General features: G+C 41.5%; 1 protein-coding gene across 3 annotated transcripts in view; it reads right to left on the bottom strand.

Moving 5' to 3' along the window:
- Positions 1-2,752: 2,752 nt before the first annotated feature.
- The window catches only part of slc25a21 (solute carrier family 25 member 21), a 113,227-nt gene continuing 103,389 nt past the window's right edge, over positions 2,753-12,590 (bottom strand). For all 3 annotated transcript variants that reach the window (XM_028565662.1, XM_028565663.1, XM_028565664.1), the window contains 7 exons: positions 12,131-12,197; positions 11,239-11,298; positions 8,022-8,129; positions 7,753-7,917; positions 5,928-6,109; positions 4,783-4,835; positions 2,753-4,308 (listed from right to left, as the gene is read on the bottom strand). In XM_028565662.1, the coding sequence (XP_028421463.1) occupies positions 4,247-4,308; positions 4,783-4,835; positions 5,928-6,109; positions 7,753-7,917; positions 8,022-8,129; positions 11,239-11,298; positions 12,131-12,197 (697 nt within the window). In that variant the 3' untranslated portion in view covers positions 2,753-4,246. The remainder of the gene's footprint in view (positions 4,309-4,782; positions 4,836-5,927; positions 6,110-7,752; positions 7,918-8,021; positions 8,130-11,238; positions 11,299-12,130; positions 12,198-12,590) is intronic.

Raw genomic sequence — 12,590 nt, 5'->3', positions numbered from 1 at the left:
TAGTATTACAGAAATATAGAGATATTTTCTAATTTCACGGTTTATTCTTTTGAACTTAAAAAAAGGCCACCTAAAGGGATTATAAGGGAGTGGTATGATTTTGAAAGCCCTACTATCCTTTGTAAATAACAGCAAAGGTCTAATGTCATGCACCAACATTTTCAATCATATTTTTCAGTAGGATTAAGTCGTGTGTAAAACACAGTAAATTAGAACATCGCTTGCATTTAAATTCGAGATCTGTGAGCCGAAGACTCCCAGACTCCCGGGGTGAGGTGGAGTCCATGTGCATTCAGAGAGCCACAAAAAGGCTCATTGGCCCCCGGTCTCCAGGGTCATCAGACATGTAACCTAAACACGAACCTTCAGCGGCCACAAACGGACCCAAACAGAGCTCAGCAGGGCCCACTCAACGTGTTCATTACAAAAGAAAAGCACACGGCCCAGTTGACAAATGACATGTTTGCAAAGTGATGCAAAAATACTTTCTCAAAATTTGGAGTGGGAAAAAGTTTAGCATAATAAATTATGTGTGCGTCTGGCAAGCCCTGTCTAGCCCTGCAGTCAAAACCAGAGAGTTAAACAAACTGGGCTCAGTCATGGAGATAAAGCTGTATATTAATGACTTGATAATATTGCTCACCTGCTCTTTTACATATATGTGCTGCTCAGGGTGGTTGCTTTAGTTATGGCCCCATGTTTCCATTCCTCCCGTGTAACAGCGTAAACAGCCCCTCCATGTGACAGTGTCAACAGTCCTCCCCATGCAGGAGCTGATTTGACTTGGAAAGCACTCTTCCCCGCATCCAGTGGTCACGGACCGTTGCTCAGGGATCCTAGTGTTTCTTTGACCGTATGTGAACCACATCACAGGGACGTGATGATCACACACTCGCTGTACCAGCCAGCCCTCACGGCCACCCCTTTACCATCCACCATCCATCACGTACAGTAAATGATGGTTAACTCTGAGTGGCATGAAAAAGTCGTTACATGTTCTCTCTCTCTCTTTTTTTGTTACCTCAGCCTACACACAACAAGGCCAAGCAACTTTTCCTTTCAACTAAGCTACATGAACTGAGCATAGTCTTGTTAGTCTCCTCTGACTCATGCAACAAAATTAAAATGTGGTTGTCTTAATTGACACCAGTATTTAAAAAAAATAGAAACAGTGTGTTTTCTAGACAGGAGGAATAGCTTCTCGAAAGTCTAATAATCGCTGCTCTTGTAGTCTAATGTTGGTCAGCTTTATGGAGGCGAGGGTCTAAAAGGCATAGCTTAAAAAAAATAGGGGCAGACACGTGTTTATAATAATGATGTTGAGTCTGACTTCAGTGTCATATGGTTATCTTTACTTCTCCACATGCAATCAGAAACAAGACAGCCATTTGCAGAGTAACACAGAGCAGAGTACTGGGTGAACACAGTGCTTCATGCGTGTTCCTACTCAATGAACATTTCTAAAAGAAGCTGACAACAGCCAGAATGTTTTCTTAATGCCTTAAAACAGCAACATTGAGCACACAGGTGAGTAAAACCTCTTAAAAAGAAAAAGCTGGGCTCGGAAAATCACAACGTGTCTGGTTCCGTGTCTTTGGTATGTATGCATGCGTGTCCAATCACACGGACATGAATCACCGCTTTTTAAATGTAGTGTATAAATCCTGGACATCTTAATTTATATTAATCATTAACCACATTGGGAAGGACAGGTACGGCCATGTCCAAATAGCAGGCTTGTCAAAGTGGAGCCACTCAATTGAAATGTTACTGGTGAAGATGAGGAACATACATGGAAAGGGTGTTAAAAAAAAATAAAAATGGAAGAGAAGGGGGACTTTTCTACGGAAGATTTATGATCAGCGCGGTTTGCGGGGAATTCAGGTGAAGGGTGGCTCTGTTGCTTAGCTACCAGCAATACATGCAGCACATGTTGCAAGCTGTCAAGTCTGAAACAAACATACACATTCAGCACTCCATTACAAAAAGGACAGGTTAAGCGCTTACAATTCCATCAGTCTGCAAGCCACAGTTGTTAGTCTATCACCACAGGCCCCTGGGCAAAAAACCAGGAGCCGTTCCATTTTGGCAGAGAGAAACTCCCACATTAATGATAACTGTCAAATGCCAACGTGGCTCCATATAAGCTACTACCAGATGAGGTTAAGATGAGTCTATAAGAGCAGCCACTACCCCGAAGGCTGTGCAACAGGTGTGTGTGTGTTTGCATGCGTGTGTGCATATTTATTTAAGAGATAGACTGGCAGAGGGAGAGAATGTGTGCGGTAACCCCCCCCATTCCTGCAGCCACATTTGCATTTCTTGAGCATGTTGTTTTAGCTTGCACTAAAGCTATACTCAGTCACCGACTCCCCCGCTACAGAGAGAGAGAAAAGACTGACACTCGATTGGCTAACACAACTTCTACAGCTGACAGGTTCTCAAACAACTAAGTGCTCAGAGGGGGAGGGGAGGGGGGAGGGAAGGACGAGGAGGAGGCTGAAGAAGTGGTTAAGTGAAGGAAAGTGATACGCTTATATCAACGCCAAGCTGAAATGTTCCCAGTGAGAGACGAACATGCTACAACACACAACTTACAGCACACACACACACACAACTTACAGCACACATATACAAACACACACAACTTACAGCACACACACAATTTACAGCACACACACACACACACACACACACACACACACACACACACACACACACACACACACACACACACGAACAAAGTGAAGAGTTTAATTTGATACTTTTTTTTATTTGTTACCAATACATGTCCGTAACATTTCACAGGTGCTAATATTCTACATTGAGATAAATGTCAAATAATCACAATCTCTTACCAATAAAAGATTTCATACGAGTCCAATTTAAAAGGAGGCATATGAAAAAAAAAAAAAGATAGCTAATTAGAAATGATCTGCAATAGGCGTAAGAAATTCTTACTACTATTACTATTGCGGCTGCTTGTTTGAGACATACAGTAAGGCTCGGTACTACGGGTGTGATTGCAGAATATATTTGCGATCACGTATACATGTTGTATATGAAGATGTGTACATACACAACAGTATGTATGTGTGTGTATCGACATTCCTCTGCTGTAGTGGCTGTGCGTGCACTGCAGCGGACCTCAAAAGCTGCATCGTAACAAGCAGTTTATATGACTATTATATTATTATTTAAATGTTCTTGTATTTTAATTTGTTGTATTGTATTACATTTTATTGTGAAGCACTTTCTGATTTTTATCTGTAAAAGGTGCTATACAAATAAACTTTACTTATTTGTTATTATTATTATTATTATTATATCATTTGAACGTATGTTTGTACTAATCGTACACCATAACGTACTGTGCAGCTATATAATGATCTGTGTTTGAGTGCTTTTCAGTGGGTCTAGAGCTGAGGTTTAAACTTGTTTAAGTCCTTTTAAAAACATGCCTTCACTCCATTCTTGGTGTTTTATTTCATTTAAAACTTAATGTTAAAGCCACTGACATTTTTCAAATATTTAGCACCATAATATCATATTTGTATTAAATATATATATTTGTGACTAAATAAGCAACTTCATGGAAAAAAACAAAGAAGTTATTTTTCTTTACGAGTTTATCTTAAAAAGTCACATCATTTGCTTCATCAGGACTGTGTGGGTGTGGTTTGCTCAGATTTAATTGACAGTACTGGCAACATAAGCAAATACCCCCACAACCTTTTCCAACTGAGCACCGCCCATTTCTAACCAGTGAGCGGAGCACAGAAAAAAAGCACAAAATGCATTAATCTCTCATGTGAAATAACCCAAACTGTTCTAAATTTGGCAAAAAATATTGTGTTCATGTAAGACCCCATTACTCATAGTAAGAAGCTGATAGAGAAAATAGGTTTTCAGGGCCTTTAGAGCCTACTGAGAAACCCACTGTTAAAAACCTGTTCTCTATTAGAAAATGATTTGTCAGTTTTCAAACATTACAGCTGTTTTGAATTCCTGAGAAAGTAACTTGGGTGAAGATGTAGTTTTTCCCTTAGAAGTCTGCATTGTAAGATATATTGTAATTCTGATTTGGTATTTTGCAGAACAGTATTGTGATTCAAGGTAAAAAAGGAAAACAAACAAACAAACAAACTAATTTGGTCTGACGTTACTGGAGTCAGTTAACGATATTGGGCAATGAAGCAGAATCTATAAGGCACTCTCTTGGGTTTCTTTTCTGTGAATTTTTTTGTTACCAGTTCCTCTGTAGCCATCCAGACACATATTCATAGACCAGCAGCATCACTGCTCCACCTGTAACCAAACAGAAGAGAGCCGCAGTGAATCAACCCGTATTTCCCTGCCGTGAATAAGCAGCGTGAGCTACCCAACAAATAGGAACTGAGTTTTAGTGTCATGTGTGGCCTTTCTGGGAAACACACAGGAAAATACTGTATTATAAACAGTGTGGTAGGCAGGTGTTCTAGCTCACAACATTTCCATTAAAATTGTATAGATAAAAACAACAAACATGGATTTTACTTTTTTATTTTTATTTTTTTTTACACAAACGCAAAGTTGAATTTAATCCTAACATGCTTTGGGAAGCCCTGTCTATCTTAATTTGAGAGCTCCCAGACATTAAATTATAGATTTCAAATTTTTTACCACTCTCAATATTATTCAAACAAAAGCTATAAAATATCTAGATCAAACAACCCTTTTCATCTGCTGTAACAGGCAATAACGACAAGTTTAATATCAGTATAACAAACTATTTTTTGTTACCTGGTCCAAGCCTCATTATCTTGGGCACCAACCCCTTGTATAGTGCCAAGTACCTAGAGAGGAAAATACGAGGTTAATAATGTGCAAATACAAAATACCTAAACTCAAAATATGTAAATCCAGTCAAGAGAAGACTGCTTGTATTCATATATGCCTTTAGTGTGTGTGAGTGTGTGTGTACACATACAGGCTGGAGTGTGGCACTGAGTTCTTGCCTGTCAGGCAGCCAAGCAGGCAGACAGACAGACAGACAGACAGACAGTCTCTCACCCCGTCAGGTACATAGTTGGTGTCTAACGGCCAGCGCTGGCGAGTACCTGCCCCTTAATGCATTCAAGGTGATCAGTGGCTGCCTGCCTCCGCCTCGTGCTCCCTGTCCCGCTCCCTGCCCCCGCCACTGATGGCGTTAATAAGGCTCGACCCACTTCCTCCCTGGCCCTCTGTCTGATTAGATTGACCCGTGGAGCGCCGCGCGGCTCGTTAGGGTCTGCTTAACGACGTCTCCCATTGGGACCACTAATTAGCTGGGACTGTGTTGCGTTAGAGCAGGGGACTGGTTGTGGTGGAGGGGGCACTATCCATGCACCCCTGCGACGACAACGTTTCAGTGCCGTTCCTGCAGCAGCCCCCGAGGCTCCTGCGTCCACTAACTACAAACATCTCGCTGGCCCTTGTCTAGTGGAGCTGCATGGGGGAAAGTGGAAAGCCTAGGGCAATTGCTAACATAACATACACCTTTTCCTTGAAGCTTCCATTTAGAGCTGCCATTCTCCGAGCCTTGAAAATATGTTAACATTTACTGTATGTCTGACAGACTGCAGAAATGTATGATCACACACGTGGTGAAAACAGCGCGGAATGTAACGTCACTATTTTGTTTCCATTCATGGGATCACAGCTTTGCATCAAGCTATTCATGCACTTCCCCTGTAGTTAGTGCAGGAAACTCACACCGCACAATCAAACCCTGCTAACTTGTAGCTGCAGCTGGTACATTTGTCCTTTATGACAGACAGTTTGGCAGATAACCAACTATCAATTGCTAACCAAGCAGAAAAAGTGCCTCATTAATTCTTGGAAGCTTCGGTGACAGTGTTTACATTTTTTTACTGATGGTCCCCTACTGATCCCCCCCTTGTTCGTACCCCTCCTCCCGGTACACCAGTGCCATGGACTGGAAGCAGGTGCGGTACTTGATCTCTCCGGGCACAGGCTGGGGGCCTTGGATGCGGCTCTTGGCTACGTCGAAGGGAATGTTGACGCAGGAGGAGATGGTCCCAGACACGAGGCCAATAGCAAACTTCCTCATGAACTCCAGGGTAGGGTCCTGGTAAAGAAGACGAGATACAGGATTAAAATAAAAGTATGCACGTTCAAAGAGCACCACTTAACTGGAAAGATTTCTAGAGTAAGCACCAGGTGTTAAATATCACTGAACAAAACATGAGTAGTAAATAAAAGGTACGGAAACAGAGAGAAAGTAGTGCCATGGAGTTAAAATAAATGGTCCGGCATTATGTGTATGTATATGTGAGGGAGAGCATGAGGGGGCTTGTGCATATGATTGCAAAGCTGGCATTAAAGCCCTGATCATTTTATGGTAGCGGGGGGGTCAGATTAGTGCTTCCTGACTATGGTGCAGCGTTTTGATTGGCTGAACAGAAGCACATGTTCTTTGGGAAGCCAAGACAGAGAATTTATAAACAGGGTGCATGCAGGCAGACTGGGGAGGCATATGGGGACAATTTGGGTAATTGGGCTGTGACTCGGCACAGGGGTATTACTGTACCAAAGAAGCCCAGACTCGGAGAGCTCCGACAGCTAATTGGCCGGGATATTTTTACAAATGACAGCAGCCTCTCTGGTCCAGGCCTTTCTCAAGCGGCTGGACACCCTGAGAGCCGAGGTAAATCAACAGCTAATCCCACTTCTTCTGGTTTTTTCAAGTGGGATGTGGGGAAGGGGGTAATATACCCGCGGCCTAAGTACACCCATCAACCCACTTCCTAACAGCCTAAAGCTAACATCCCCTTACACATTGACTTGTGAATGATGGCAGTGTGCTATCTGCCTACTCTGTACAATTAATGTAGAGAGAGATATGAGAGAAGCCTGAGCTTGACCAGCTTAATTTCACTATGGACATGTTTGAGTTGCAAGCTGACTGCTCATGGTGCTGACAAAAAGGCTTTGGAGAAACGCCACTATCAGCTCAGCCTGTAAGCCGTCAGAGGCCACAATATTTATCCCTTTCTGCCTCAACAATAGTAATTGTTAGCCTTTCACAAACAGGATCATTCCATCAACATAAACACCGATGGATCATTCCCAAAAGCGATGGCCACAATCTAAGACGAGAGCTATTTGGGTCATCCAGCCACATAATTATCATTCAGAGGATGACCACTTGCTTCTCTGTACAACATGCGTCACTGGAAAAATGTTGAAAATATAGCAGAGCTTGGCCTCCCACTGTAACTTTCTCTTGAAAATAGTACAGTTGTCTGCTTCCAATTAGTTCATTGGAGTTAATCTAATGCTCCGGTTTGTACATGTGGAACTGGCGTATGGTAACGTTTCCATTAAACAAAATTAACTTTTGTTTGGGCCATCAGGCGCTGCCGGATGTGTAATCTGAAACTTTGAGGATGTTATGACGAGCAAACAGACGAGGCATTAGCGGGGCTGATCTTACAATCTCCTTTCTGATTTTTACTTCCTCCTTGCCATGGTAGTCAGGGTAACTAATCATACTGTCTAACACTTGCAATTCCCCACTGGCGAGGTGGCTGAGACATGTGCTTATCATATAGCCTAATGTTAGCAAAAATTAGGTGTAGTCAAGGTGACAAACACCAAAGCAAAGCTGAAGTGGTGTATCTGTCACTTGGCTTGGGTTGCACTTGTCCGAAAAACAAAAAACAGCACTGCAGGTCGGCGTGTGATCATATATTTTGATTGCCATATTACCGGGCTGGTAGGAATAGCATCCTTGACATTGAAGTAGAAGCCAAAGTAGATCATGTTGAAAATGCCATGGCGTCCCAGTGTCGATGTTAGTCCTTTATTCAGGCCCCTGAATCCGAATCCCTCGGACTTAATTATGCGCCTTGCTTGAGCAAATGAAGAGGGTTGCTGTATTGGAGAGAGTGAATTCAAAAGAAAGACATGTCACATGCTGGCAAAAAAACTCACTGGGAATCTATGGAAACAAATTACAGGATTTTATTTCAATCAACCTCTGTAAAGGAGTCTCTGTTGGCCTGGAGACTGACTTTCACCACTTCGAACGGATTGACGACGACAGCCTCAGTCAAGCCTGCACCGAGCCCTGCTACAGACAGTGCCTGGAGGTGAGATGGGCATGATTTAGGAGTGAGAATGGGCAGATAATATCTGGGTAGAGACAGAGCAGAATAGACAAACTGATGTATACAATAAGCGTGTCGGCGCTACAAGAGCCTAATGCTGAATCGCAGTTTGGTTTTTGAGAAACTTTTTTCCAGAGTATTTTTGTCTCGTCTAAAATAGACAAAGGTTTCTGTCATGCCTGTAATTGTTGTCGTTTGACAAACGTTTGAAGACACAAGACACCTGTGTTTGTTATCATTTGACGAAATGTTGGATGACAGCCAGGAGGGAGAGGAAGGTGAACGAAAGGAGAGAAAATAGGAATGTGAGCAAAGTAGCAAACTGGTTAAGATTCATTATTAAAAACTGTGCAAAACTTTATTCAGAAAAAAAAAAAAAATCTAATAACCAAAGCACTTCATTTTGTGCCACCAGAAGAGTTAACACGTATACTACCTGTATACAAATGTATATAATGTACAATCCTGACAACATTGTATCTATTTGCATGGGGCAGTACATGACTGCATGCGAGTGTGCGTGCATGCATGCTCACAGAGAAGCGTAATGGGAACATGTCAAGAACGTGTCTATAGGTCATTACTCTTCCTGCCTCTTTATCCTGCTGTCAGGGCCCCGGGACCCATCCTCTCAGACATGCCTCGCAATGTTTACACAGCCAGCCAGCCAGCCAGGCAGGTTTTAATTCCTTATTTGTATTATTACAGTGTGTGTCCTCATTAATCAGGGTGAAGGCATTCAGCTGTGCCACGCTAAATAGGAAAGGGAGAAAGTCATTCAGAACCAATCTGTAATTCACTCGCACTAATGATCAGATGTGATTATAGTACTTGATACGCGAGGGCCTCTGGGGGAAATGGGGTTGGAGGCACTCGAGGAAGAGGAAGAGATAGAGAAAGAAGGGGAGAGCATGATGGATGGGACAGATAACCAATGGCTGTAAAAACAAGATATGCGCCATGACAGGGTGGCCTCCACGTTGAGTCACAGGTAAACCATCCATCACACCTGACACTTGGCTGCCACCTGAATAGGTGGTGTTGTGAGGACCACACCCCAGCAACGAAGATCTGTCTAACTTAAAACTCTGACTCAATATAACAGAAACCAGAATGGTTACGGATTAATACCACTTGTAAATTATTGGCCTGCAGAATTAGCGAGTGAACATTCAGTGAAGTGTTTTTAGGACAGCTTTATGTTAGCTATTAGCCATTATGTTGGCTTTACTCCAGAACACTGGATTTCAAATTAAACAATGACTTTAAGGTTTAAGTGATGCATTTCATCTTTAAAAATGTGTTTTGGTTGTTCTCCTCCTTATTCACTTTACCCTGGGTTTTACTAATTTGTAATTGTAAAAATAGTACACACCAAGCCAGATTTTAATCTTCAACTGGTCGCCCTTAACTAATTTTGGAATTGGGCCAATCATTGCCAGATCGGTTGTCGTTTGACTTGCAGTGCGAGGAGGGTCACAATACCCAATTAATTGCCTGAAGGATCAATGATCTGGCTGTCAGATGATCGGTTGGAAGTCCAAAAGTAGTTACTATAAAAGTTGGAGGTTCTGGCCAGGCAGAAAAAGGAGATTGAAAAGATTAGGGTGACTTAATGCAATGTACAAGAATTATAAAAACACACAGTGTGTGCCCAACTTTAAACCTGCACTTAAATCTCAATTGTTTCATTTCAAATCTAATTTGATGGAATAAAGAAAATTAATAAATGAAAACAGTCACGATAATTACAGTACCGACTGCACCCCCCTAGTAACAATTGTATTAGCTTGTAATGTTTTGAGGAGGATTACATTTGCCCATGCTAATCACTATACATTTTCTCACACTTGGAGCCCATAAAATCAAAACAAAGCCTCTGTAATAAAAAAGGGCTCCTGCCAAGCTGCCAGTTACACTGACTTTACACATAGTGGTAGAAACCCAAGTTTTCTTCTGGCTGCTCTGTGGAATGAAACTCAGACAGTGTAGGTTCAGGCAGAAACATGAGGTCATTAGTACCACCCTGATCAGCTGACTTTAAATGCCACACTTCATACATATCATTCCTAAAAGTGAAACTGATCTTTCAGGTTCTGTTTAAAATCTAAGAAAACCTAAATCAAAATCACATTGACATATGTAATCATGCATATTACTACAACTACAATCTTACAGCATAAATCATACTTAACATTTGTTATGTGGTTTAATCCATTTGGTTAGATTTTCCTTTCATAATACTTTGCAATGCAAGATAAATTGGACCCAATTGTTGGTAATTTAAGATGGTTCCTGGACTGCTAGTTAGCTTTATTTATTTATACCTTTATTTAGTTACCCGGTATTTGAAAGTGTTAGTTAGCCATCAAGGATGCTTTCATATGTGTTTAACACCTGACCAAAGTGTTATTCCAGGCTCTCTTCACTTAAAGGTGCAGTAGGTAAGTCTTATAAAACTAACTTTCTGTCATATTTTCTGAAACTGACCCTATGTTCCAGTAGAACTGCAAAACATTCCAGACCGTCCTGCCAACCTGTATAGATTTTAACATCAATGTAGACTGTAACGATGTTTAAGTCTCTGAAAGCTGCTGCCGTTTTAATCCTGTCGGCTCTCTGCTGCTCAGTTCTACCACGCGACTGACCACACACACACACACACACACACACACACACACACACACACACACACAATATGCAGGAAAAACCGGAGCTGAGACGTAAAGGATCACCTAAATTGAGGACCGCTACGCTCGTTATTGTAATTGCAATGATAAGGTTTTTTTTACTGAATGACAAAATTGCAAAAAACAATTACTGTACAATGGGATATGCATTTTTTCCCCTTTTTAGTGCAATGATAAGTTAAAGTCCAATAAGTCCTTTTATCAAACCGTATGAATGTGTGTCCCAGGCCAGGACAGGAAATTGTAAATATCAACAAGCCACTGACACATATGTTCAAATTAGACATAGACATAGACATAGATAGTTACACTTGGTCTAATGCACCTCCTAGTCCTGTTCATGTTTATTTTTCAGGTGAGAGTGTATTCAGGTGTTTCTGTGTGTAAAGACTCACCAAACCAGGAGACAAAGGGGTCAAATTCAGCAACTTCTTGTATTGTTCAAATGTGAAGAACTGCAGAGGGAAGATTAGGATAAACGAGCTGTCAGAAAGTAAAAGTAAAAGTACACACACACACACACACACACACACACACACACACACACACACACACACACACACACACACACACACACCTTAAAAACACACAGGAGGAAAGGGGAAGTTGGGTGAGCATTGTATCAAATCAACTTGCAGGTGAAAATCCAGCCGTACTATAAATCTTGGACCACAATCTGTGTTGAAAGACAACGCTCTAATGTACACTCTGAAAAGGAGACACATCCACTGGTTTGTTTATCTGAGCAAAGGGATTAACGCCAGCAGAGGTGTTTTAATCGGAGCTTTAATTTGCTTTAATCCTTCGCTCCAGACATTTCTCACCATCAACCAGCTTTGTTCGCTGTGTGAGCGATTACCACATCTTCTCAGTGTGAGTGCTTATTTTTTAAAGTTCACACATCCTCGTCTCCAGTATCTCATTACAGGGCAGCTCCATGCCAGGCATAAGCCCCCCCACCCCACCACCACCCCCATTATATGGTATAAGCCTTCACTCCTACAAACATATATCAAAAGATGGAGGCTCAGGGAAAGGCTTGCTGTAAATGCTTGTAGGTCAATATTTAGTAGGCCAACAGAACAAATAGGAGTGGCTGAGGAGGCAGACATGGCGGCGGACCTCAGGTGTTTAATCAACATGTGTGTATCATATTAGAGCAAGTGCGGTTGGAGTGTGTTTATATGGCAATAGAGCAGTTCGCAGTAAAACAGCCTGAGCATTGCATCATAGCACTAAAAGCTTTAACTGGTTTTCTGTGAATCCACATTCATATCCTTATCTCACCTTGACCGCTCTCTTTGGTGTCTCTGCCAGAATCGGAGGCAGGATCCCTTTGTAGAAGCCAAAGACTCTGTGGAGAGAGAAAATAAAATGTTACGCATTGTTATTACTAACATCATTATTATTATCATAATCATCATCTGGTGGCGGTTACTGTTCCAACTTCCACTTGACAGTTTGATCAAACAGGATGTAGTCAGGAACTGAACTTTACCAAACATAACTAAGCTGCCTGCTTTTTTTGTCATGTGTGATAGTAAACTGAATATGTAACCCCGGTTACAGAACCTTATAAAATAGATCTAAACTAAAACTGAATTATTTGAAAGTTAATGTGTTGGGAGTATGTTATTTTAAAATATATATGTGATTAGATTAATATTCTTTGTCAACCATACTGACATAATTAATATCTAACAAAGGGTTTAAACAATCCCTTATAGTTAACCCCTCCCCCATTCAG

Source organism: Perca flavescens, chromosome 20 (genome assembly GCF_004354835.1).
Source record: "Perca flavescens isolate YP-PL-M2 chromosome 20, PFLA_1.0, whole genome shotgun sequence".
In the NCBI taxonomy this organism is placed as follows: domain Eukaryota; kingdom Metazoa; phylum Chordata; class Actinopteri; order Perciformes; family Percidae; genus Perca; species Perca flavescens.
This window is presented reverse-complemented; position numbering and strand designations above follow the sequence as displayed.